This window comes from Penicillium vulpinum (genome assembly GCF_028829585.1).
Source record: "Penicillium vulpinum strain IBT 29486 chromosome Unknown utg000003l_segment0_segment0, whole genome shotgun sequence".
Classification (NCBI taxonomy): Eukaryota; Fungi; Ascomycota; class Eurotiomycetes; order Eurotiales; family Aspergillaceae; genus Penicillium; species Penicillium vulpinum.
In genome coordinates, this window is record NW_026643243.1 from 48829 (window position 1) to 73721 (window position 24893).

General features: G+C 50.0%; 7 protein-coding genes across 7 annotated transcripts; 4 read left to right on the forward strand and 3 right to left on the reverse strand.

The window, feature by feature from the left end:
• Positions 1-865: 865 nt before the first annotated feature.
• Positions 866-2589, forward strand: N7479_005124 (cation diffusion facilitator family transporter; the record flags this gene model as incomplete). The annotated part of the gene is made up of 4 exons (XM_057252821.1): positions 866-1113; positions 1168-1218; positions 1297-2117; positions 2189-2589. 4 exons carry the CDS (start codon positions 866-868, stop codon positions 2587-2589), a joined length of 1521 nt encoding a protein of 506 aa, XP_057106683.1.
• A 291-nt stretch (positions 2590-2880) lies between these two features.
• On the reverse strand, positions 2881-9117 carry N7479_005125 (MYB DNA-binding domain protein; the record flags this gene model as incomplete). Its single annotated transcript, XM_057252822.1, has 2 exons — positions 2881-4848; positions 4957-9117. 2 exons carry the CDS (start codon positions 9115-9117, stop codon positions 2881-2883), a joined length of 6129 nt encoding a protein of 2042 aa, XP_057106684.1.
• A 1114-nt stretch (positions 9118-10231) lies between these two features.
• Positions 10232-11457, forward strand: N7479_005126 (deoxyhypusine synthase; the record flags this gene model as incomplete). The annotated part of the gene is made up of 3 exons (XM_057252823.1): positions 10232-10450; positions 10517-11317; positions 11383-11457. The coding sequence occupies 3 exons, from the start codon at positions 10232-10234 to the stop codon at positions 11455-11457; spliced, it is 1095 nt and encodes a 364-aa protein (XP_057106685.1).
• A 1056-nt stretch (positions 11458-12513) lies between these two features.
• N7479_005127 (putative MATH and UCH domain protein) lies at positions 12514-16307 on the forward strand (the record flags this gene model as incomplete). The annotated part of the gene is made up of 4 exons (XM_057252824.1): positions 12514-12754; positions 12817-14895; positions 14951-15668; positions 15731-16307. The coding sequence occupies 4 exons, from the start codon at positions 12514-12516 to the stop codon at positions 16305-16307; spliced, it is 3615 nt and encodes a 1204-aa protein (XP_057106686.1).
• Positions 16308-16875: 568 nt separating this feature from the next.
• Positions 16876-19059, reverse strand: N7479_005128 (rRNA (cytosine-C5-)-methyltransferase NOP2; the record flags this gene model as incomplete). The annotated part of the gene is made up of 1 exon (XM_057252825.1): positions 16876-19059. The coding sequence occupies one exon, from the start codon at positions 19057-19059 to the stop codon at positions 16876-16878; it is 2184 nt and encodes a 727-aa protein (XP_057106687.1).
• A 303-nt stretch (positions 19060-19362) lies between these two features.
• On the forward strand, positions 19363-20127 carry N7479_005129 (uncharacterized protein; the record flags this gene model as incomplete). Its single annotated transcript, XM_057252826.1, has 2 exons — positions 19363-19473; positions 19546-20127. The coding sequence occupies 2 exons, from the start codon at positions 19363-19365 to the stop codon at positions 20125-20127; spliced, it is 693 nt and encodes a 230-aa protein (XP_057106688.1).
• A 672-nt stretch (positions 20128-20799) lies between these two features.
• N7479_005130 (cell differentiation and development protein Fsr1) lies at positions 20800-23469 on the reverse strand (the record flags this gene model as incomplete). Its single annotated transcript, XM_057252827.1, has 4 exons — positions 23343-23469; positions 23009-23287; positions 21117-22946; positions 20800-21059 (listed from the first exon to the last, which is right to left on the reverse strand). The coding sequence occupies exons 1-4, from the start codon at positions 23440-23442 to the stop codon at positions 20800-20802; spliced, it is 2469 nt and encodes an 822-aa protein (XP_057106689.1). The 5' UTR covers positions 23443-23469.
• Positions 23470-24893: the final 1424 nt, after the last annotated feature.

The window sequence follows — 24893 nt, forward strand, 5'->3', positions numbered from 1 at the left end:
GATGACATGGCACTTCCATAGGTTAGTTAGCCAGTCGTAAGCCATAGATTCAGTAAAGATAATTTCTCATAGGCCATCAACAACTCATCAGTCCGGGGAAGATGTCTCCACAGTGCGGCGTAGGCGGAATGTTCATTCCGCGCCTTTTCGTCGATCCCCGTTTACTCCTCAAAAAGGCCTCGGGGAATTCAGATGTATGCGGATATTATGTATATTGTATTTCATTTTGAAGCGATAAGAGAGAGTTACTATGTACGATGTATTGACTATTTACATATATCACATCATGTCCAAGTATTGAATCTAACCCTTGCATGCGCTTGAACAATCTCCTCGATGATCTGCAATTCCCCGACATACAAAGAGGTGATTGCGATCGCCATATTGATTTGGGACAGGCAGTAAGTGTAAAAACCCCGAGATGAAGTTAATATTATGTTTACTGTCAAGTTCTATGAGGTAGTGAAGTTATTCCTGAGAGATACCTACACATATATATATATATATATATATATGTGTGTGTAGGCGAAGAGAAAGAGATAAAGAGAGAAGAGCCACTTTCATTGACACCTAATCAGTAAGGCATAAATCAATACAACTCGATGGTCAAAGCTCCTAGTTTGATACATATAAATGCTATACTATGTACATACTATGTAGTAACTGTATCTGCATACTACTAGTAGTATGTAAAGATATATACTGTATAACCTCAAAAATAGTTCTGTGGATAGAATATGTTGAGCAGAGTCTTGGCGGGGGGTGGTCCACGGCTGCCGAAGAGTTCATCTCCTCCCCATAGGTGTCTCTCTTAATTGTTCAATTGTACAAGATTGGCTAATTTTGCTTCGCTTTGAGGTGCTAGATGTCTTCCTATCCGTTTCTTCCGCTTTCCTCCTCTCCCTCACCCGATCCTATTCTACGTCCGCGCCGTCCAAGTCTGGAACCGGAGCGCGAAATCCTTTCCACCAGAGGCCAACGTTTATTCAGCCTTTTACCTTCGCGCACATCTAGCCTTGCTTTGCATGATCTCGATGACGATACATCTGAACGGAGACTCTTTCTGCGACGCGGATCCTTGTTGATTGGACACAGTAACCCTCGATATGAATGGTACTAGCTCTCCTTCCCCCTGTGACGCAACTTCTATCCTAACCCGTGCCGCAGGCAACGCTACTACAAATCATCCGAGTCATTGCAGGGTCTTCCAAAGGCAATGTTAGTTCTCAAACTCATTTTCAAACTCATTTTCAAACTCATTTTCAATGAATTAGAAAACTGACTCCACCACTATAGTCGAAAATATCATGAACGAAACAATGGACTGATCTCCCAATATCTTTACATTGACCGACTACTTGACTCTTCGCTACCCCATAACCTGATTGAGGATTACAACGGATGCAACCATCCTGATTCAGGAAATGGAATTTTTCAGCCTTCATTGGAGGATAATCCAGAGACATCAGAACCCAATCCCAAGACCGGAAGGATCAAACGCACTCCGCATAATCTTTATCGGATTCCCGATGAGACAACACCTTTGGTCCAATCTCCCGGGGCAGAAGATAGTCTATCAGAGCCATTTCCCGATCTTGAATCGCACGGCGGGATGCCCCCAGATGAAGAGGAGCGCGTCATCAACCTGGCCATTCGCATCAATTTCGTCGCCAATGTTGCTCTCCTGGGCTCGAAGATCGCTATTATGGCAATGACAAGCTCCATGTCTATGCTAGCAGGTCTGGTTGATGGAGTTTTGGATTTCCTCAGCACAGTCATTGTCTGGGTAACCACCATTATGATCCGCCGACAAGATCGCAACCGGTATCCCATCAGCCGCCGGCGGTTAGAGCCCGTTAGTGTGTTGATCTTCTCGGTCATCATGGTGACTTCCTTTTTCCAAGTAGCAGTGTCATCTATGAAACAATTGATTGGAGACGACCGCACGGTTGTTGAGCTATCCACCACATCTATCGCGCTGATGGGCGGTACTGTCTTGGTTAAGTTGCTCTGCTGGATCTGGTGCCGGTTGATTCCTAGCCCGAGCGTCCAGGTCTTAGCCCAGGATGCCATGACTGACGTTGTTTTCAACACATTCAGTATCATCTTCCCTCTGAGTGAGTCTTATTCCTGTTTATTGTTGTTTTATCCCATTCGCTACTAGGGAATTAACAGTCAACGATCACAGTTGGCACTGTTGCAAATCTCTGGTACTTGGATCCCTTGGGTGGTCTATTCCTCTCCTTCTATATCATGTGGAACTGGGGTCAGACGGCTGCAGAATACATCCAGCGGTTGACAGGTGCAGCTGCATCTCCCGATGATCATAGCATTTTGCTGTATATGACTATGCGGTTCTCCCGAGTAATTCACAAGATCCAGGACTTGAAAGCCTACTACGCGAGTGACAAGCTGAACGTTGAGGTTGATCTTGTTGTGGACGAAAAGATGAGTTTGCGAGATAGTCATGATGTTGGCGAGAGTTTGCAGTACATCATTGAGAGTGTGCCTACTGTCGACCGTGCCTTTGTGCATTTGGATTATGATGAGTGGAACCTGCCCAGCCATATGAACCAGATGGACCGGTAGGGTAGGACATGCCTGATGAGCGCACCAAGCCAGTTTTCAACTTAACATTGTAGATATTGAATGTTAAGTCACAAGTCTGTACAGATCGATTACATCAAAGGTTTGACACATAAAATCATTCATCTAGTTATACATATAAACCATGATCAAATGAATATCCTCGCTGGTAAAGGCACCAGGACGCTAAACAAGAGAAAAGAAACACAAGGACAACAAATTAATGTACAACCGATCCCATTACGGTCTTACACTCCACATGAAGTTTGTTTAAATCAATCGAACATGGGACCCCTAGCGAGGAGGTTGTGATGGCGGCGGCACTCCACCTTGGGACGACCCATGGCTGTAGACACGGTGATGTGTCGGGGTGGAGACAGTGTCACCCAGGGATGCTAGAGGTCGTTGATGAAGCGGCGGTATCGATCCAGGCGCAGATGACTGAGGAGCATAGCTGCCCATGGTGCCTCCGCTCATAGACGGATGTAGAGCCGAAGGGGGAGTGTAGGAACGACCGAGGCTCGCCAGCGATGCCATTGACCGGCCAGCCTGGGACTGGGGAGGAGGGGTGTTGTGCCCGTACTGTGAAGAAGCACCGGGTAAGTTGACAGGTGTCGAACGGTGGGATTGCGGCTGATGTGACCCACTGACCATTGTTTGCACATGTTGTTGATAGCTGTGTTGCTGTACTGGATTCGGCGTTGCGGACTGGCGCGGATGCATACCATACAGGCTAGCCGAAGACTGCGCTGGCGTTGGTGGATCTTGTCGCGACCCATATGCCATACTGGAACGCGGGCCAGGTGACGCTTGACGATAGGAAGCCGGTTGCGATGCCATGTCTCGGGAGCCAGAGGCCATGGGCGGTTGAGCAGAGGAGGCTTGGGAGAAAACGTTGGGATAAGCCGATCGTTGAGAGGCATTTGTTGGCGGGGGAGTCGGCGCTGGGGATGGCGCGGGAAGATTTGTCAAAGGCACTGAGGATTGGCTCGGGGTTGCCGCGTAAGATGAATAGGAACCCTGACGGCCGCTTTGCTGCTGCTGTGATGGCAGTGATTGGGCTTGAGGCTGCGGCGGAGTTTGTTGCGCCCGTGGATCAAACCGTGCCATCCAGTCATTATTCGCTGACGTGCCCGAGCCACCAGGAGGGGGTCCATATCCAGGATACTCATAACCGCGAGAAGATGGCTGATATTGACTTTGCTGGGGGTAACCAGAAGGCTTTTGCGGCATACCTGACATAATAGTGTCTTCATGGCGAGGGGGTGGTCCACTGGCCTGGTATACGGGCCTTGGGTTCATGCCTGGGGTTGCGCCAGGGACCGATGGAGTCTGCTCGCTAGCAAATCGTTTGCGCGGCTGGGGCTCTTCGGGTTCATCATTGAGAATGCTCATAATGTTAGACCGTTTGGCAGGCACTTGACGAGTTGCGTCGGGGGCGGGAGTAGCACTCGGACGAGGAACATCCTTCACTGGTGACAACCCAGGGCGAGGCGACTGGGCTAGACCCATGGGTTGACCTGTGAGTGAGTAGTAGGGTCTTTGAGCAAAGGGATCGCGGTGAACAGACGAGACGTCGAGTTCTGGTCTGAGCTGCTGGATTGGTGAGCCGGGAGTTTGTGTTAAGCTAGGATGACGTGAGTGGGTCGATGAAAGGAGAGAAGTTGACTGCTGTGCAGGCATATAGGCCTGTGCGGACAAAGGTTCCATTCGTGCCATGTCCGGTGGCATGGAGCTAGGATGACGGGAGGATATTGGTAGTTCTTGCGCACGAGAATTGGCATGGGGCAATACCGAAGAGTCTCGTCTATCCTCTGTAAAATACCCAAGGCGTGGACCCTGGATACGGTGAGATGGTCCTCCTTGCGCGCGAATTGCCCGGGTCGACTCTTCAATCAGAGTTGCAGTAGATGGCACTGGCGAAGCAGCAGAGGCTTGTGCGAGTGGCTGGTAGCGACCAACATTCCGCTCCTTCTCAGACGGAGGTCGCCCATGGAGAGACATGGGCTGGGGTGATAGACCAACAGGCTTGCCTTTAGGGAATCGTATTTCATCGACCTCGGACATGGGATCCCCATGAGGGGCAAGTGGACGAGGGATGATAGAAGACGGAGTGGCCTCATATCGTCGCTTTGGCGCAACACTTGGGACAGGAAGTGGCCCTGTGGGCTCGCCGCGAGCTTTCTTCTCCTCTGCGTCCGTTAGAATCAACTCAAAGTCTTTCTGGCCGGAGTCCAGGCGGCGTTGATAGAAGTTTTTGACCTATATCATGCACGTTAGCCGGCTAATTGACAAATACAAACAGGAACAAGGAATGGTAGGATGAAAAGAAAAAAAAGGAAACATGGGATGAAAAGACCCAATACATACCATCACCGTTGTTTTGGTCTTCATCCAGCTCGAGATACCCTCAAAATCACGACCAAAATGTCCCAGCAAGGCTGGAAAATCGCGCTGCTCCGGGACAGACCAGTAACTCGTTGGCTGCAAAGATCCATACCCCGTCTCGAGCTGTTTGCTTGCTAGAGGCGGTTCAACTTCAGTAGACTCAAAAACATAAACTCCTTCTTTTGCTCGCCCACGCCCCACCCTGCTCCGCGGAATTGGTGGTAAGGATTCCTTTTCGGTGTGCTCTCGTTCCCGGGACTCATACCCTTCTAGGATGTGATCTGGGACCAGTTCCATCTCGTTTCCAGGATGAAGTGGGGTTGGCGGCACACTTGGAGGCAGATTGCCCTGCGGCATTGCTGCCTGCGTCTTCGGATCTATTTGAGCAGTGGTCTTAGCGCGCCGTGCAGCACGAGTACCCCCACCCCGTCCACCACGCCGAGACGATGATCTTTCAACTGGTTCACCATCCTTGCCAAGCTGTCCGCGACGGGTAACTGGCACGCTCTCTATCTCAATGGATTCGTTTCCAAAAGTGGGCGCGGCCGCACGTCGTGGACGACCAGTGTCTGTGACAGCTGGTGGCTCCTCCTCGCCAACAAAGTCAGGTTTCACTACACTCAGGTCTGCGATGAGGGCATTGGACTTCGGTCGTGGACCTTTTCGAGTCCCCTTGCGCTTGCTCCAGCGTTTGCTGAGCTTGGCCTTGTACTTGATCTCTTCCTTGGTGAGATAATAGTGTACGATACACTGCTGGAAATTGCGACCCGGTAAATATTCGGCAATCTTGCCCCACTGTTTTGGGTGTGCCATGAAGGCGTCCGTAAAGATCATATGCTCTTCCGGGGTGAAGTCATTAGGGGGCGGCACGAATCCGAAAACATCCAGAGCCCTATTGCACTCAATGGTGTTGTTCACATCTTTGTAGATGCGGGCCTTTACCTCCCGTGGTTCAAGCATATTTGGAATGATCGCTTCACGGCCCAGATCAGGCCGAGCTGTGGCCATCTTGATTCGTCGACGTTCGAGCTCTTCTTGGGCGGAGATTTCGGAAGCTTTCAGAGCATTGAGAAAATCGAGCTCGCTATTCCCTTTGTAGCGACGACCTTCACGACCTTCCGGCATGGGGGCCGGGGTAGTTGGAACTGTGGACACTGGGGGAGAGGCTGGACCAGGAGTCACGGACTTCTTGTCCTTCATACGATCGAGCTCCCAAATAGCCATTCGCCAGAGCTTATAGTGAGACACGTACTCGGCCCTAAGGAGTGCGTTTTTCTTGAAAACTTTTGCTTGCTCCTTTGAAAGTTCCGTGCTGAACGCGTCTCTGAGACGATTCTGGGTCGCAATGTTCTCATGGTATACATCCATATCTGAAATAGGTGTTGGAGAACCTGAGTGCAAGAACGGAAGGCTTTCGACAGTAACCTCATCAGGAGGTACCACAGGGGGGATAATAGTTTCAGCAATTGGCTCTGTTTCACGCTCAAATAATGTAGGAGCAAAAGAGACTACTCGTTCAGTACTTGGAGAATCGGCTGGCTCTTCATCCTCTACTGAAGGCAAAGGATCCATTGGCCGTTCTGCCACTTGTTCGGCGAGTGACTCGGGGGAAGGTTCAACTCTCTGCTCGTTGGCTATCATGCCCAGTAGCTGGATTTTAAGCAAAAGGGCGACAATGGCGGAATCTTCCAAAGGCGATGGAGGCAATTCAGCTCGGAGTGACTCCATATCTTTTTCAAAAATCCGCTTTCTCTCATCAAGATATTCCTGGGTAAAGACAATATTCTCCCCATCTTCCTCATCACTCGAACCTTCAAAGTCTGGTATCAAGGCAGGTTGATCAGTGCCGCCCTGCTCAGAGAGTTCATTGGCATCGCTTGTTTGAGTGTCGACAGCAGATAAACTACGCCGCAATGGGAGGTTCAATGATGGGGAAACAGACGAGGGTTCCTTCGCAGGTTCGCAGGGGAGAATCTCGCCACTCTCGGGCTCGTCTATAGCAGGTGGTAGTAGAGGGCGCGTGGCTTCATTGGCAGGGGAAACAGCTTCGCTCTCATCGACGGGCTCTTGCTTCGGCAGTGCATTAGGAATAGAAGGTGTTCGACCGTAGCCAGGTCGCACCCATTGCTTGCTGCCTTTGCGACCACGCGGGGAGGGATCCTTCCATTGCAATGCTCGAGGGCCGGTTGGAATGCCAGACGGTTGCATTCGAGGCGACATAGACGGTTCCCGGGATAATGCACGTGGGGCAGGCGGTGGAATTCGTGCAAAAGTAGGGGAAGAGGTGAGTGAATTCGACCTCCCAGCCCCAAATCCTTCATTGGGTCCTATCCCCGGATCTGGCCGACTCATGGCAGCTGGAGCGGTAGGTGGTGATACATCAGGTAAGTTGATAGATGGTTTGGAGAGGCGAGCAGACGCAACTTGCTGCTTGCCAGCCTCCCTGAGTCCTTCGAAGCGGCTGCGAGGCTCAAGAAGCTGTGTGGTCTCGGTTCTTTCTGCCTTGGGTCCTTTAGGGGGTTGGACAGGTTGTCGTTGCCGGGCCTCATAGCGCTCTCTCTCTGTGGAGAAAGTAGAGCTTGTCACCGTGCGTTGGTCTGGAGAATCTTTGTGTGAGGAAGCATTCGTGATTGAGGCAGGCACTGATCCAAAGGCAGGCACCTGTGGGGCGGCTAGAGGTGGTGAGTTCCGAATAATATGTCCAGGGCTCTTCATGGCATCGGGGCGAATAGCTTCCAGACGAGCAGCATCTGGCTGGACAATATCTGGTTCAGCAGCGCCCGGTCGAACAGCCTGCGGGAGAGCAATATCTGGTCGAGCAGCGTCCAGTCGAACAGCATCAGGGCGAGCAATATCTGGTCGAGCAGCGTCCAGTCGAACAGCATCAGGGCGAGCAATATCTGGTCGAACAGCCTGCGGGAGAGCAGCCTCCGGGAGAATAGCCTCTGGGCGAACAGCATCAGCGCGAACAATATCTGGTCGAGCAGCATCCGGTCGAACAGTATCAGGGCGGATAGCATCAGGACGAGCAGCACTAGTTCGAACAGCGACAGTGTCGTTTCGCTCGGGATCTCGCGTAGGTTCCAGAGCCGCCGTGCCAGGAATAGTTGGTTTCCGGCCATGATCCACTTGGGGATGGTCAGACAGGCGATCTGCTAGGGCTGGTCCGGGTCCAGGGCCGGGTGCTGTGGGAGGATGTGAAGAAGTGGTTGAACCGCTAGCTGCGCGGCTATCTGCGCGACTTGGGGGGCGGTCTCGTTTCCAGAAGTCCACTGGGCGATCACGGTCCTCGCGATCAGGTCGTCGGTTGTCCCAATCTTCGCGACGATCAAAGCGATCTCGACGGTCCAAATCACGATCTAATTCTCGATCTCGATCTCTCGGACGTGGAAGGTCTCGTTCACGATCTCGGTCCATCATCCGATCGCGATCTAATGCACGATCTCGGTCCATGTCTCGATCTCTATCGCGATCCACCATCCGATCACGTCCACGCCATGGCTCACGGGATCGACTGCGGCGACGGAAAAGATCACGATCATCGAGGAAGGGTGGACGACCACGACCGCGGCCTCCTTCCCAATCTCCGCGACCACGCCCTCGCATGCCTCCTCGGTGTATATGGCCAACATTGGGAGGGGGACCCTCTGGACCTCCCGAAGATGCGGATATGATACTATCCCTCGAGTTGCGTCGCATCCGAACCAAATCAAAATCGCGCCCCGGAGGCTCCCTTATGTCCCGAAAGTCGCGCGTCGGTGATCTTGAGCGGCCTCGACCAAAGCCAATCCGGTTGTCTCGGGGATCGAAATCGCGGTCGCGGCGAGCCCAGTCCCGGTCCATATCTCGGCGAAACGGCGGGCCATCGCGGTTATCTCGAAAGTCGCGGTCTCGGTCGCGGTCTCGTAGATCTCGGTCACGGTCACGAAAATCACCACGGCCATAACCTCTACCACGACCACCAAAATGGCCACCACGAGGGGAGTCAACAAGGGCCCGAGGACCACGCGGTGGATCTCTACCGAATGGTGCAGGTCCATCGTCAGGACCACGAGGACCGATCGGGGGGCGACGGTCTCCGAATCGCTGCGGAGAACGGTCACGGGAATTGAACCCGGACGATGGGGGGAATCGGGAAGACATTATCGCGTCATGCTATCATGAAGCTATAGTCTGGTTAGCGCTCCAGCACGTCCAATGTACAGTGCAAATTAGCCCAAGGCGGTTGGAATGCAGAATCCATCACATACACAGATAGAGAACGGGCACTTAGGAGGGTCTGCACGTGACAACGAATGCACGGACCATATGAAGGATTGAAGAGTACCCCCGATCGGGTAACGCGTAGTCTTCCCAAGTTGGGAAGGAAAGATCGAATATCCCCACGTTCTTTTCGTGTCCTTTCTGGATTTCTGAGGAATTGGAGTATTAGTCGATCAGAGCAAATAGATAGATATCATTTAAATTGAGATAGACTGACAGATTCCTCGAAGGGGATTCAACGTGGAAAACAGAAAACACACGTTAGAAGATCGACGGAATCATGCGAGCTCCTTACGCCGGATATTATGCAGTACAAGAGTGATATAGATGAATCGACAGAGTGAAATCGAGGGATAGGAATATGTAGAATGTAGAAATATGTAGGAATATGTAGGAATATGTAGGAATATGAGTTCGTGAGACTTCAAGGGGCTCGGCACTAACCCGGTTGAACGCTAGTGTGGTGGATGTGCCTCCTAAACTCTATTCACCTTGAATGCCCTACTTTGTACGGAGTACGGAGTATGTGGCATATATTGTATACAATATATAAAAACATAAGAAGAAGTAGATAGAAAATATAAACAAATCGGTTGAAGTAGCAAAATCATACAAGTAAATGGTCAATATTATATATAGGAGATTCTGTACAATTCAAACCTATATTCTGTATTTTCCAAGGTTGGAGGGTAATAATGCCTTGGACGTTAAGGCACAAAGGCATAAAGGCATCAAGGCATCAAGGCACTAAAGCCCAGACTCCTGTAGTCTCCCCCGCCGAATCAAAAAAAAAAAAAAAAAAGAGAGATCAACTGCCCCTCTACTCCGTGCTCTACTCAAACCTTTCTTTTTTTTTAATTTGGACCTCTTTCTCTCGTCTCGTCTCGTCTCGATAACCCATTTTGAGCGGATTTATTTCACACCTTTTAACTCTCTCCTTTTCTTTTCTTTTCTTTTCTTTTCTTTTCCGCCATTTCCTGACCTCATCGCAAATATGAGCGCCCAGCAGCCTTCAGCAGTCCCCGCATCGGTGACCGAGTCTGTCCTCCAGAGCTCGCAACCAGTTCCAGAAGGATCTCACGTGGTAAGCGGGGTGGATTTCGATAAATTTCAAGGACGAGATATCACGGTCGCCGAGATGGTGGACAGCTTGGCCTATACCGGTTTCCAGGGCAGTGCGGTCGCAAAGGCTGCTCAAATTATCAATGAAATGGTACGAAACCAATTGTAATCTTTGAATTCTGGAATCCTTAAAAAGTCTGATGATATGTTTTCTTAGCGCGCCTTCCGTGATCCCGAAACGGGAAATAAAACTACCATCTTCCTCGGTTATACATCAAACTTGATTTCGTCCGGCCTTCGGGATACCCTACGTTATTTGGTGAAGCATAACCATGTTTCCGCCATTGTGACCACTGCTGGAGGTGTAGAGGAGGATTTGATCAAATGCTTGGCCCCCACATATCTCGGAGCGTTCTCGACTCCCGGTGCTGGACTTCGTGCTAAGGGCCTCAACCGCATTGGCAACCTTCTCGTGCCTAACAATAACTACTGTGCCTTTGAGGATTGGGTGGTGCCAATTTTGGACAAGATGTTGGAGGAGCAAGAGGCTGCCAAGATTAAGGCTCGGGAGACTGGGGATGGGGAAGACGAGCTTCACTGGACGCCAAGTCGCATCACCGAACGACTGGGTCGTGAGATCAACCACGAGGATTCAGTTCTGTACTGGGCAGCCCGGAATGGAATCCCTGTATTCTGTCCCGCCCTCACGGATGGATCTCTGGGTGACATGCTTTACTTTCACACGTTCAAGTCTTCCCCGCAACGGCTCCGGGTGGATATTGTGGACGATGTGCGCCGTATCAACACCATGGCTGTCCGGGCGACACGTGCCGGTATGATCATCCTAGGGGGCGGTATAGTCAAGCACCACATTGCCAATGCATGCCTGATGCGCAATGGGGCTGAGCACGCAGTGTATGTGAATACTGCGCAGGAGTTCGATGGCAGTGATGCGGGTGCGCGGCCGGATGAAGCGGTGAGCTGGGGCAAAATCAAGGCGGATGCCAAGTCTGTCAAGGTGAGTTGATTGCCGTATTTCTTTTTGGGCCAAGGGCCAAGCTGATTTTTCATAATTTTTTTTAGGTATATGCCGAGGCTACAGCGGTATTCCCTATGATTGTGGCTGCTTCATTTGCTCGTACCGAACCACAAAATTGATTCCACTCCCCGAGTCTCGATACGGAACTTATTGCCAAGCAATGCGGGAACCCGCGGTCTAGAAATGGTTTTCATTTCCAAGAACCAATCAGTGTCACTTACCGTCGAAAAGTGGTCCCCCCAGCCGGCCCATTGGATCGCGCAATTCAAGATGAGCAAGATTGATACGATTGACCGAGCATTGTACAATTCGAGCCTCTTACGGAGTACAAAGTACAAGAGGTATAGGTACATTGATCGGCCTGATATGTCTATATGCCTGATGCGCCTGAAAACAGAATAGTTTTCCGAGCCCCAGATAAACCCAGGGATTGAAAATGCCCAGTGGCGAAAGAGGTGGGAAATTCGATAAGCCGAGTTGCCACAAAAAAAAAAAAAAAAAAGTCCAGGGCTTCAAATCGGCAATTAAGGGTTTTTCCCCCTGATTGGATCGACACACCGCTAGACTTCAGAAGTACGAAGTACGGAGTAATATAATAATATATACAAAGATGCATAGGTCGAATATTAGATTACATACATAAGATATCTGATAAAGGGCTCCAACCCTATGTAGGTATAGGTATATATATAGAATGCATATATGCATATACCTAGTCCTAGAGGTTTAGTACTGTGTATATATGTATATTATGTACTCCGTATATTATGTATAATTCCATAGGCCCCATCTAGTACTCTGTAGATACTCCATAGAGCCCTGTCTCTCTGTCTCTCTCCATACTCGGCAACGTCCCCCGGACTCGCCCTTTTTTTTTCCCTTTTATCTTTTTTTTTTTCTTTTTTTCCTTTTTTTTTCTTTTTCGTTTCATTATTTTTCTTCCCAGCTTTTCTTCTTCTCTTCTTCTTTGCTTCTATTCTTTTTCTTCTCTCTATCCTACAATTTATTCATTCTTTTTCTGTCTGTCCTTTTCTTTCTCTCCCCGCATAACCTTCTTATCCGATAAGCCCTTATCAATCTTTATACAAGGAGACCTCGGGAGCCCTGGAGTACCTGTGTTTATATATTCGCTTTCTAAACACATTCGAAACTATTGTTTTTCAATCGGAAGGACCATGGAATCCTTACCAAATTTGGTCTCTGGGACTGAAGACGATACGGCGAGAACCAATCCAGAGAATCAGTCAGACCAATCCCCCGAATCATCACGTTCAACTCCTCAGCCCGCCCCAATCCTTCCCTCGGAAGAACTGGAACATGCGTATTGGGCAGACTACGAGGAGGACACGACCGTCCCAGATGAGGAAGAGATGAAAGAGATCGACGGCGGTGATTCAGATTACAGTGCCAGTGATCGTAGGTGCCAAAATGTTACAAAGATCATGGAACATCCAGGATTTATTGACCCTCCATGACAGACAAGTATTGGGAAACCAACTTCTTTCGGGATTTGGGAGACCCCGAATACATTCCTACCGAGAAGGCCCGTCTCACCTGGACCTTCAAGGGTGTCCGGGGCACCCCTGAGAACCCCAACCGTGACAAAATCATTCGCTCCCCACCAGCGTTTGTGGGAGGGTATTGGTGGCGAATCAAGTTCTATCCTCGGGGAAATAATGTCAATGCATTGAGTGTTTACCTCGAATGCTCCACCACAATGCCCGCTCCAGAGGGTAAGCTTCCTGAGTCGGAATTTACGGTCCGTCGAGGCGCAGCCGATGCCTCACTAGATGACAGCACCCCGGAGGTTCAAATCAAGACTCCAGCCACGGACGATATAGCATCGTGGTTTGAGACCTACAAGTCCCAATATCCTGCAGTCAGGAACAACCCCCACTCGGGTCATGGAACCTCGGACTCGTGGCGTGTGCCTGCACAGGTCGGTGTCATTGTATACAACCCACAAGAGCCACGCACTGGCTGGATGCAATCTTCTTGTCATCAATTCAACACTCACAACCTGGATTGGGGGTGGACATATTTCCATGGCCCATGGGACCAAATCCATTCACGCCGGCGGGGTCAACATCGTGCTCTCCTGAATGACGACACGCTCTCATTCGACGCGTATATTCGTGTAGTGAATGACCCCACCAAGTCCCTCTGGTGGCACCCAAGCGATTCCGAGCCAACCTGGGACAGCATGGCCTTGACCGGTTACCGACCTTTGGGTGATTCGATCATCAATCATAGCCCAGAGGTAGCTGGGCTTGCCTCGTGGCTGCACATTGCTCCGTTTTGCAAGATCATTCAAAGTATTGATGTGTTTGAACATCTTATCAACGCCGATGCTCGGCCAAAGCCTCTATGCGATGCCCTTCAGAGGCTTCTGTGGCAGCTCCGCCGCCAGACACTCTCCCCAAGCTATATTGATACGGACGCTGTGACTACTACCTTGCGCAATCTGCACGAGTTTTCAAGCGATGTGTCCGAATTTTGGGAGCGCCTGCGTCGCAACTTGGAACTAGAGCTGAAGGGGACAGAGGCCGGCAAACAATTCGCCCTCCTATTTGACAGTCCGGTTGTAAATGCTCCGTTTTCTGATGGCGAGATCACCGTGAACATGCTGCCGACTGATTTCAACTCGCGTCTCTACGTGCCAGTAGATCAAGTCAAGTCTACTTCCGAAGCCGTCAGTGGATACTTGAGTGCTAAGCCCGGTCGTTGGTCGCTTCCATCCATCCTTCATATTGAGTTTGGCCGCCATACTCTAGATAAAGCCAAACGCTGGCAGCTGCGGTATGACAAAGTGGAGCTGGACGAGGAACTGGATCTGGCTCCGTGGGTGGTTGATGGGCAGGGTAGCAAGTATGTCCTTTACGGGTATATTGTTCACCGTGGCCGCCGCACTTCGGGAAAATTCTTTAGTATCCTTCGCCCGGCGGGTCCAGGTACTACCTGGCTGGCGTTTGACGATGGCAGTGACAACCGGGTGGAGTGCTTGACCCAGAAAACAGCCATGGGTCCGCACCTTGGTCTTGATCCTTCCCAGACTGTAGATCACAAGAAGGGCCATGATGTACCTGTCGTGGCAATGTACATCCGTGGCGATATGATATTTGACTTTTTGCCTGGTCCCCAGGGACCTTGGGAAGTATCTGAAACCTTGAAACAATACTATGAAATAGGCGTGTACCACACTGGTGACAAGCCTGCGGATGATGTTCAAGTTGAGGTTTATGCGCTTCCCCAATATGACCAGCTGACCAGTCTGTTTGACTCCTACGATCTCATGGCACAGGCCAAAGCGGCAAACAGTGTCATGTACCTGACCTTGCCCCGCTCATCGCGCTTGGTAGAACTGCGCAAAAGAATTGCTATATGGAAGTCCGCGGGCTCTGAACCCATTGATCCCGAGCGGGTTCGCTTCTGGCAGATTGGTAACTCCTTTGCTCAATCCAGGTCATCGTTGGCATTTGAACGCACTACGGATTTGAACGTTCCCCTGGACCCTTCATTGAGCACCATACGGTTCTGGATGGAAACCATCTCCGAGGGTACGTGGTTGCATTCATCTTTATCTCTAATCATTACATCGCTAATTTTTAGCAGAGGACGCTCAATTCTTCGCCATCCCAGACCCTCCTGCGGTCACCACTTCGGAGGATAAGCCGGATGACTCTGCCGTCGAGGACTCGATACACGAAGCTTCTTCTGAAAATGTGCCGTCCGTGGCCGAAGGAGATGCTGTCGCTAGCTCCTCAGGGAATGCTCCCCATGATGGTCCTGCTACTTTAGATACCGTGAACTCTATCATCGATGATGGATCACTGCCTCTCTTAGCCACATTGTCTCTAGAAAATGATGCTTTTGGTACTGAAAGGGCAGAGCATGAAGTGGCGCTTGCTACTGTCACTGCCCATGATCGACAGGCCACGACTGCTGTTACGGGAGCTCTATCAACAGAAGCCACAGGCTTCTCTCCAGTATTATCTTCTGAGGTTCCGTCTTCTGCACCGGAAGTGGCACTTCAAGCACACACCCAATCCGAGGTCAAGTTGCCTGTTGGCCATACATACTACTTTATTCAAATGTTCGATGTGGATAATCAAATGCTTCGTACTGTGGGATCATTCTTCTCCAAGCTTGATGCCAATGTCAAAGCGTCCATCCGACGCCACTTGAAGCGGCCTCTTCGCCAAGACTTCCTCATGTGGAAACGAGTTGATGGTGCTGCCGTTACCACAGTGTCGCCTGCTGACAGCTTCGATGATGTGGTCGCTCCGCACGGAGCATGTTTCATCGTCGGAGATAAGCTGACCAAGGACAAGTAAGTACACACACATCTGATTTATAAAGTTAAGGTTTTTTTGTATTCTAACACGAACACAGGCGAACTCAACTTGCTTCATTGGGACTGTTCACCAGTCCTGACCGTCTGGTTCAGTACCTGTGGGCCGATTCGCGCGGTCATCCAATTCAAGGTTTCACCGGCATTAAAACCATTGAAGCCACCTTCACAAACGACTACTACAGCGGTTATTTCCTCAGGGGTTATTACCATGGTAAAGGCAAGCACATTTCTAGCACGGGCATGATATACGAAGGCGACTTCATCTTCGGCCGACGCCACGGCCAAGGCAAGCTAGATTACCCCACCGGTGACTCATACGACGGTGATTGGGTCGAAGATGTATGCCATGGACAAGGTACTTATATTGAGAAGACGACAGGCAACAAGTATGTCGGTGGCTTCAAGGATGGTAAACGTCATGGCAAGGGCATCAGCTACTGGGAGGTGGCCGACGCAGAGTTGGATCTGTGCCAAATATGCTACACCGAGGAAATGGATGCAGTCTTCGCCGAGTGTGGTCACCTTTGTTCCTGTGTGACTTGTGCGAATCTCGTGGGCCTGTGTCCGATGTGCCGCAAAGAAGTCAAGAAGGTGATCAAGATTTATCGGGCATAAACTGCTATCTGGTATATCTGTGTTGGAGTATAGATGGGATGTCCCCCTTTGTTTTCGGATTTTTTTGAGCACTTACATTCATTTTAGCGAACGGTGGGATATATGGAGTGATGCGATTGGTTTATATACTTTCATTTGGTTATACATACACATACCACCACTGGTGGATTTAGATTGTTGATACGCAAGAACAGTTCTTATATAGCCTCTATACTTGACGATTTAGGACTTGGATAATTTGAAAATCTCTCTAGATTAATCTCTTTTGTCTTTTAGAAATATTCGATCTTACCGAGTAGCTAAAGCAAACTGTTGAATACAACCAAAAAAACAAGGATGTAGCACTACGCAGGGGCATAGTTGCCAGGGTTTAGCACAATCATCTTATATTGAATTGTTTTTTTACTCTTTCTAAAAATTTTTTTTTTCAAAACACAGTTTGATCTTTGATTGAACAAAAGGTATATCCAATGCGCCGGGTCCCGGACCTAATACATGATGCTTTTGACTTTCCCGAGGAACGAAAAACGAAGAATTATACACAAGAGATGAATGATCAAGTCACTGATCATTTGCTGGCCTTCTTGGCCGACTTCTTATCCTTCTTCTCGGCCTTGCCCTTAACCGCGGTCTTCTTCTCTTCCTTCTCCGTGGTCGCCGGCTTCTTCTCTTCCTTGGCCTTGGTGGCGGGCTTCTTTTCTTCCTTGGCCACAGTCTTCTTCTCGCCCTTTAACTCGTTGGTAGACTTCTTTGAGGCAACAGCCGTGGTCTCTTCTTCCTCGCTTGGTGCCACCGTTTCGCTTGTCTTCTCTGACCCCTCTATCTTGCTCTTCTTGGGCTTGTTCAGAACACCCTTGGGGTTGAGACCCTTGCGACGCAGGCGATTGCGCTCAGCACGAGCAATGCGCTCAGCATCCTGAGGGTCCTCGAATGAGCTGAAGGCACCACCCTCGAAATCAGCAGCGTGTCCGTTCTCATCAACAATTGGGGTCCTGTCAATGGACTCGTCGTCTGTGGAGGCAGTCGATGAAGTACTGCGAGCCTTCTTAGCGCCCTTGGAACGGGGCTCGGTGTCTTCCGACTTAGCCACAGGGGTCACTGCAGTCTTCTTGAGCTTGCAAACATAGAAACCGTCGACGTTCTCGCGGTGAGGGAAGTAACGGCGGGTGAGCGCCATCTTGGGATCGAAAGTCTTGCCCATATAGCTGAGGAATCCAGGGCTACCGAAGCCACCGAGACCGGTGTCAACGATCTTGACATTGGGACGCTTGCGCAGAACATACTGCACAACGGCCTCGTTCTCTTCGACTGTCACACTGCAAGTAGAGTAAACAACGTATCCACCGGTCTTGGAGGCGTGGTCGACGGAATCAATTGCAGCCAAAAGAAGCTGGCGCTGCATGTGGGGAATAGCAAGGAAATCACGCTCGTTCTTGGAAGTCTTCACACTGGGATCCTTCGAGATAACACCGGTACCTGTGCAAGGGGCATCGAGCAAAACACGATCGAAGCCACCCATGGCCTTGGGGAAAGCAGTGCGGGCATCCATGTTCGTCACAATGGTGTTCTTGCAGCCGAGACGGTGAATGTTACCAATCAAACCCTTGGCACGGGGCTTGCTGGCATCGTTTGCGACAACACAGCCAGTGTTGCGCATCAGAGCGGACATGTATGTCGTCTTACCACCGGGGGCAGAGGCCATATCGAGCACCCGCTCATTGGGCTGGGGAGCAAGAGCCATGACAGGAAGGAAAGAAGAGGCAGCCTGTAGAATATAGTGACCGGCCAGGTACTCGGGGGTGGCACCCAGGGGAACCGGGGACTCGAAAACTTGCAGTCCAACCTTGGACCATTTGCCAACGGGCTCCAGGACAACACCACGGTTGATGAGGGCCTGGGCGAGGGATCGGCGGTTGGTTCGTAAAGTGTTGGTACGGATAACCACAGGGCGAGGGGTCTCGTTAGCTTCGAAGAAGGCAAAAGCCTCCCTGGGAGTGAACAAGTGGAACAGCTTTTCAGCCAGGAATCGAGTGTAGCCATAGTATGTGCAGATATCGTCGAGCAGAAGATCGACATAGTCAGTACGCGACTTACCGGGCAGACCGAGAGTCTTCAGGTCACCCAGGATTCGAATGGTATCTGTGATTCGCTGGCGAAGCAGCTGCAGATCGGGGGCAAGTCCCTGCTGGGCTTGGTCGCTGAACACATCGGGTGCAGCGATATTGGTCTGCATGGCGGCTTCTTGCATTTCCTGCTCAGCGGCTTCCTCCTCCTCTTGTTGTTCAGCATCCAACTTCCGCGACAGACCCTCGATATTTGCGGCGGTCAATCTCTCTTCGGCCTCGGAGTCCTCGTCGTCAGAGAACATGGCTCCACGGGTGTGGCCTTCATCGTCAGAATCGACAACCGAGTCGCCATCCTCTAGGTCCGATAGTCCTTCAACCTGATCGTCGCTATCCATTGAGCCTTCACTGATCCCATCAAGATCACCAAACTCATCATCCTCCATATCTTCATCATCATCAGACATAGGCACCGGCACAGCCTTGGGAGCAGCACCATTGACCTTCTTCTTCTTTGGGGCTTCCTTCTTCGAAACACCCTCATCGCCATTAGATCTACGACGCTTTGATGGTACAGGCTTCGGAGGTGCCTCAGCCTCGCCAGTCTTGCGTTTCTTGAGCATTGTGATTTTTGACTCGTCGAGCGGGGCCGGAGGGCCCTGCTTCTTCATACGGCGACCAACACCCATTGTGAAAAATTGGTGTATATGGGGGATGTTAATGGTGTTTGCTTTCTGGGGGAGCTTGTAATTTCTTTCCGTTCTTTTTTTTTCTTCTGGCGGTGAATGCCAGCAGTACAGAAGTGATAGAAGGCGGTGTACTTATTTATATTTATGCCTCATAATTTAGGTGTCTGTTATCTCATCAGCATCAAGATCCCAGATATCCACTAGTCACTCCAATAACTATCACCTTGCATTTGGCCTCTCTCTCTCTTTATCTCTCTCTCTTTTACCTACAGAATCCCTACCTCCTGGTTTAAATTGCTCACCATGTCTGAGCTAACGTTTACTAAATCATTCTTGTCCATGCTGGACTCGCGCCCTATCAAGCTTCGCGCTGATCATGTCTTCGACCCCGAACAAATTGGATTACGAGTTCCTGTGAGTGTTGATGCGAACATTCCCTAGCTTGATTAATTAAGATCATTCTAACATATTTCCCCCAAACGATAGTATACCCTCCCCCGCCTTTCAGCCCCGCATCCTCCGATGCCCAAGAAAGTGAGGTCAACACAGGCACCAGGCTCATCTAAATCAATCACTGTTCGCGTCAAGTCTGCCCGAAACCCTGCTCTGGAATTTTTGATATCCAATACCCCTCTCTCGACCACCTCAGTCCAGGACATCCGGGATGCTGTGCGATTGCGCGTCACGGATGCGCATGGGGGCCAAGTTCCGCTAGACAAGATCAAGATCCTATACAAGCGCAAGCCAGTGACTGGAACCGGGAAGACATTGGCCGAAGTATTGGCAGACGAGCCCGTGATTATGGCGGGAGGCAAAGAAGTTGAGATTGGGGTGATGATCATTGGTGGCGCCCAGGTGGTTGAATCTGCTGTGACTCAACCGGAGATTACAGAGAAGCGGGATGAATCACCTCCTAAGGTTGCTATAGGCCCAAGTGGTGAGGAGATTTTGCACACAGAGGCTTTCTGGCATGACTTGCAAGGTTACCTCGAGCAGCGATTGAAGGACGAGGGAGAAGCAAAACGGTTGAAATTGATGTTCAAGGAGGCGTGGAGTTCAACCAAGTAGAGTACATCTACAAGACAGAGCAGTGAAATAATGTCAATATTAAATGATACCTGTAGTTGTTCGAGTCGTTTCATATATGTCTCGTGTCGATGATATCTAACAAAACCAAGTTTTCTCGATGAATGAATGGTATGGATTCAAATTTTATACACAACATGAGCTATCAGTGTCCAAGGCACAAGCTACATAGGCACATTCAAGGAGAATGGAAAAAAAATATCCACAAACAACCAATACGACAAATATTGAGATCATTCAAAAGCCTATCAGGCGCTCCTTGAAACCCAATTCAAGATCCTATCACAAGAGCAAATGGAACAGCAGTATTCGAACAAGATATGTTCTAGTTCCCATAAAAAGTAGAGCACCGAAACAGTTGAAGGGAAGAAAACATCCACGCACGCCAGGGAATCTTTGTCGAACATGTTATCAGCAAAGTAAAAAGTACACATGTTGAAAAACAGAAATGGAAAAGAAAGCAAAATCAAGTAGGAGAGTATCATAGACCGCAGTATTGGCGAACATTGTTGCAAATGCTCGAAAGAACTAGTCCGGCCAGTCGCTCATCCAGTTCATGGGATCATACAGAAAACGACGAGCAAACGTGAAGAAATACACACACAGGTATAACGCAAGAAGAATCATACGCGGGTTTTCATTCCGTCATTTCAATCATCGAGAGAAGACTTTGGCCACGCCGTCTCCACCACCTCCAACGACCCATCGGCCATCATGGCTCCATGCTACGGCACAAACTCCTTCATCGCGCATCAGTCGGTAACTTGTCAACTCCTGGGTACAGCTGCGCTTCTCAAGATTCCAGAATCGCAAGCTCGCATCATGGCCGGCCGAGACAAGCTCACGCCCATCTGGAGATAAAGACAATGAGGCTATCGCAGCAGGATGAGCAAGCATTGTGTATGTACATTGACCTGTATCAAATGTTAACATATTGTGGGGAATAGCAAGGTCCTTTAGATGCCACTTACCACTATTGGCATCAAAGAAGCGAATATACCGGTCCTCGTAGCCACTGATGATTACACCCTCTACGCTGCTAGATCCAGTAGCTCCGTGGACCACTTCTTCTTCGGCCATCGCTCGGTCGGGATTGAGATTGACTGTTCCATCAAAGCCAACAGTGGTGGCAACGACTGAATTCACCCCAGTAGCTGGCGTGCCATCATAAGTCTCGAGGCTGGCCATATTCGCAATTTCTTCGCCGGTCCGTGTGTCGTAGACAATGATAGAGGCATCCGAGTAGGAGACGACAAAGTTGACGCCTGCAAGAGACAAGGGGCTGATGCATGTTGGAGAAGGAGAACCGGTGCGACAGTCGATGCGACGAACAATGGTGTAATGGAGAGCGGTAGTGACGACACTGGGTTGAGGTAAAGGTTGGAAGTTAGAACCAGACATTGACTTTGAGTTCGCCCGCTGACGGCGAGTTGCAGCCGGAGGGGAGGAACTTTGAGGGAGGTCGCTGATAGCCCAAATCAAAACGTAGCCATCTGCTGCACCGGAGGCAAGAAGGATTCGATCGGATCCACCATAGCGACTGCTTGAGTCGCCAAACACAGAGCCCACGGTCCCGGGGAGAACGCAGAGTCCCCAAACAGCATCTGTATGGCCCCCTTCCAAGGTGGCCTTGGGATTAATTCGCTCACGTTCCCATACTCGCACGCTGGTATCTTGGCCACCTGAAAAGATCCATCCATCACCCAAAACACGACCACCAGTGGAGATATTCTGAGAGGGCGAGCACGCGGCAAGAGAAGTCACTGAGCCTTCATGTCCGCGATGAGTAAAGTAGCTCGTAATATCCGAGTCACGGCTAGCAGCAGCTCCAGAACCACCAGAAGCAGACGGGACGAACCATCGCTTGATCGTTCCATCATCGCTGCAAGTGCATATCTCGTGTTTTATTACCTTCTCGTCTTCTTGGATAACCACTCCAGTGAAGATGACAGATCGAATCACATCCAAGTGGCCACGCAATGCAAATCGGCATTGAAAGATAGAATCCCGCTGTTGTCCCAATGCCGCACTAGCTTCCCGGGCAGCAGTTGCACCATCGCTCTTGCGCTTTGATCCCGAACTCGAACTCTTCCTCCGGTGGGGGGAAGACTCGCTCTTGGTCGACTCAGAGCCCATAAAGTTGGCATTTGGGAAAGCATCGGTATCCGGGCGATGAGGCGGGATGGGTTTGATGACCGCGAGTTCCTGCTCCGCTGGTTCGTCAAAATTCCATCCATCCACATCCTCTGTTCTTTCCTCGGTCAAGTTTTGCAGAGTCACATCCTCCTTGACGACCACTTGAGGGCCCTGGGCCTCGTAGGTCGGTTTTGAGCGATCGTCCACTATTCCCTGTTCATATACTTGGGTCCGATTTTCGATTGCTGCGACAGGGCCTTGCTGCGGGTCCATTGACCGTCGATCCATGGCATCCCGAGAAAGATACTGGTTTTGAGCACGAGCCATGGCATTCTCAGAATAGTGATTAGGCATCGGTTGGTGGTTTTGTAGGGCCATTTCACGTGCCATAACGTGGTTCGCCTTCTGACGTTGCTGCTGAAGGTAGGCCTCCTCTAGGTTCTGTTGCGACAGCTGTGGATTGCCATAAAGCTGGCCTGACATGTCGGCATCATTCATGTCAGGAGGCGGGTGGGAGGCGGGTATGACATGGTACGCGATTTCGTGGGAAGCTTTGGACAAGTAACCTCGAACTTTGTCTATGTCCTCAATTTGACCCTCACGCTGGTTTTCGTTGTTTGGTTCTTCGTCATCCTCATGGTCCGTGCTCGGCTTGGGGCGATGCGCTGGTGAATGATCCAGTTAATACTCCACATCGCGTCCTGGCATACAATTGCAAGTCACGTACCTTTCAGAAAGTTGACGCTTTCACGTGCAGCCTCTTTGGCATCCTTAAGCTCTTCAGACTTCTCGTTGTTCGAAAGCTTCTTGATCTTCTCCCTCTCCCTCTTCAGGGCGGTCTCCATCAACCGAACATGCTTCCCAAGGGACTCATGCAGGCGCTTGCTGGTGCGCAAATCACCTTCCAATCGACCAATGCGAGACTTCATCTCTGCCCGTTCAATCTCCCATGCATTGCGGTCGCGCTCGTGTCGGTGCCATTCTGTTTGTAGGAAGCGCATTACACCTAGAGACAGATATCAGTCAATGGCATTCAATAAGTCAGGTGGATTCATGCTCACCCTGTAATGTGTATTCCGTCCCCTGTGGGCCATTCGAACCATCCATGGCGCCAGGCATTCCTCCGATCCCAGCCATGGCTGATGGAGATTGCCAGGACATGAACAAACACAGGACAGGTCGAGACTCAGAGGGGTAAAAAGCACTGCAGGAGGTACCAAATGACGAAATCAGGTCGGTAGTAAATCAAGTGACGTGTAAGGTGTGAGCTTCGGTTTCTCCTGACCCCGGTAAATCGTATCCGCAGTAAGCGAACTAAGTCCCCTAATGGCTACGGCAAGGAACCACGTTCCACGCCGAGTCAGCCTATGAGTGAGGGGTCCTAAGGAGGAAGATCCAAAGGAAGTAGCAAGGTCGGACAATGATAGGAAAGTTATGAAGATGAGAATGTGCCTCCGTTGATCTTTTGTTATGGTGAAGATGGCTTGGCCTCCGGGGCCTACTGACCGCCTTCTAGATGGAGAAGATTGACCTGCACGGTTACTAACAACCTAGGAGATACATGACTGGGCAGGCAATTAGATGAATTGGGATTGTCATTGGATGAAAGGTGTACATGAAAGAAGTTTTTATGTGAAAGAAGATTCAATAGATTTCATAGGAACAATTGGAGGTCGAGTTCTGCAGATATAAGTAGCGAAGTTGAGAGGATTGACATCTTTATTGTCAGGCACTCACTTTATGACCCATGTGTTAACTAACTACATCCTGACTAACTAACTAACTATGTAATAACGTATTTCACCACCGAGTGGCCACAACCACCGAGTGGCCACCCCAACCCTACATATTAAATTTAAATGCATTTTTCTCAACCAAAACTCCATTAAATTAATTCAACTAACTAATTGGTCTATCTGGACATGTTTCTCTTCTATACCCTGGCAATCTGTATATTCCACATCCCCGGGGGGGCTTTGTACGTGGTTGTAAACCCGATTCTCTAGGTATACCGGCGGCGGGGGAAGGTGCTTCAGTTGCTTCCAGTTGCTGTATAATTAATACAGATACTTCTTGAACTGAGAGGCCTTCTTCGGCGGGTATCTACCTTCGGGATCGAGTGCGCTTTTGCTTCTGCTTCTCGTTGGCGGCGCGTAAATCGCTTACTTCTTTCTCAAGAAGTGCGGCGGATTGCATAGTGATCTGGCACGCCTTTAAAACCTGGTTTATAGCGGAATTGAGAGGACTTAGAGGGCTCCTTAATCTTATACGAAGCAATACTTTAATTGACGAAGCTTGTTTTTGTAATTGGACGTAGTTCGAAGGGGTTTTTGGGTCCCAATCACTACCCCGGCTCGGAGGGGGGGTTAGGGTTCGAAGACGAATATCAAGCTTTGAAATCACTCGATCGGGTACAAAAGGTATTAAACCAGCTGCTCCGAAGCTATTTTTAATAGTCTCTGATTTAAAAGCTTCAATTCGTATAAGTGGGTATACTTCGAGGAAGTCAAGTTTATCGATATGATTTATCCCACTCCGCATTTTAAATTCAACAAACCGACCGTACGTACGTTTTAGTACCGCAAAACAGCCGATATCGAGAGGTTATAAAA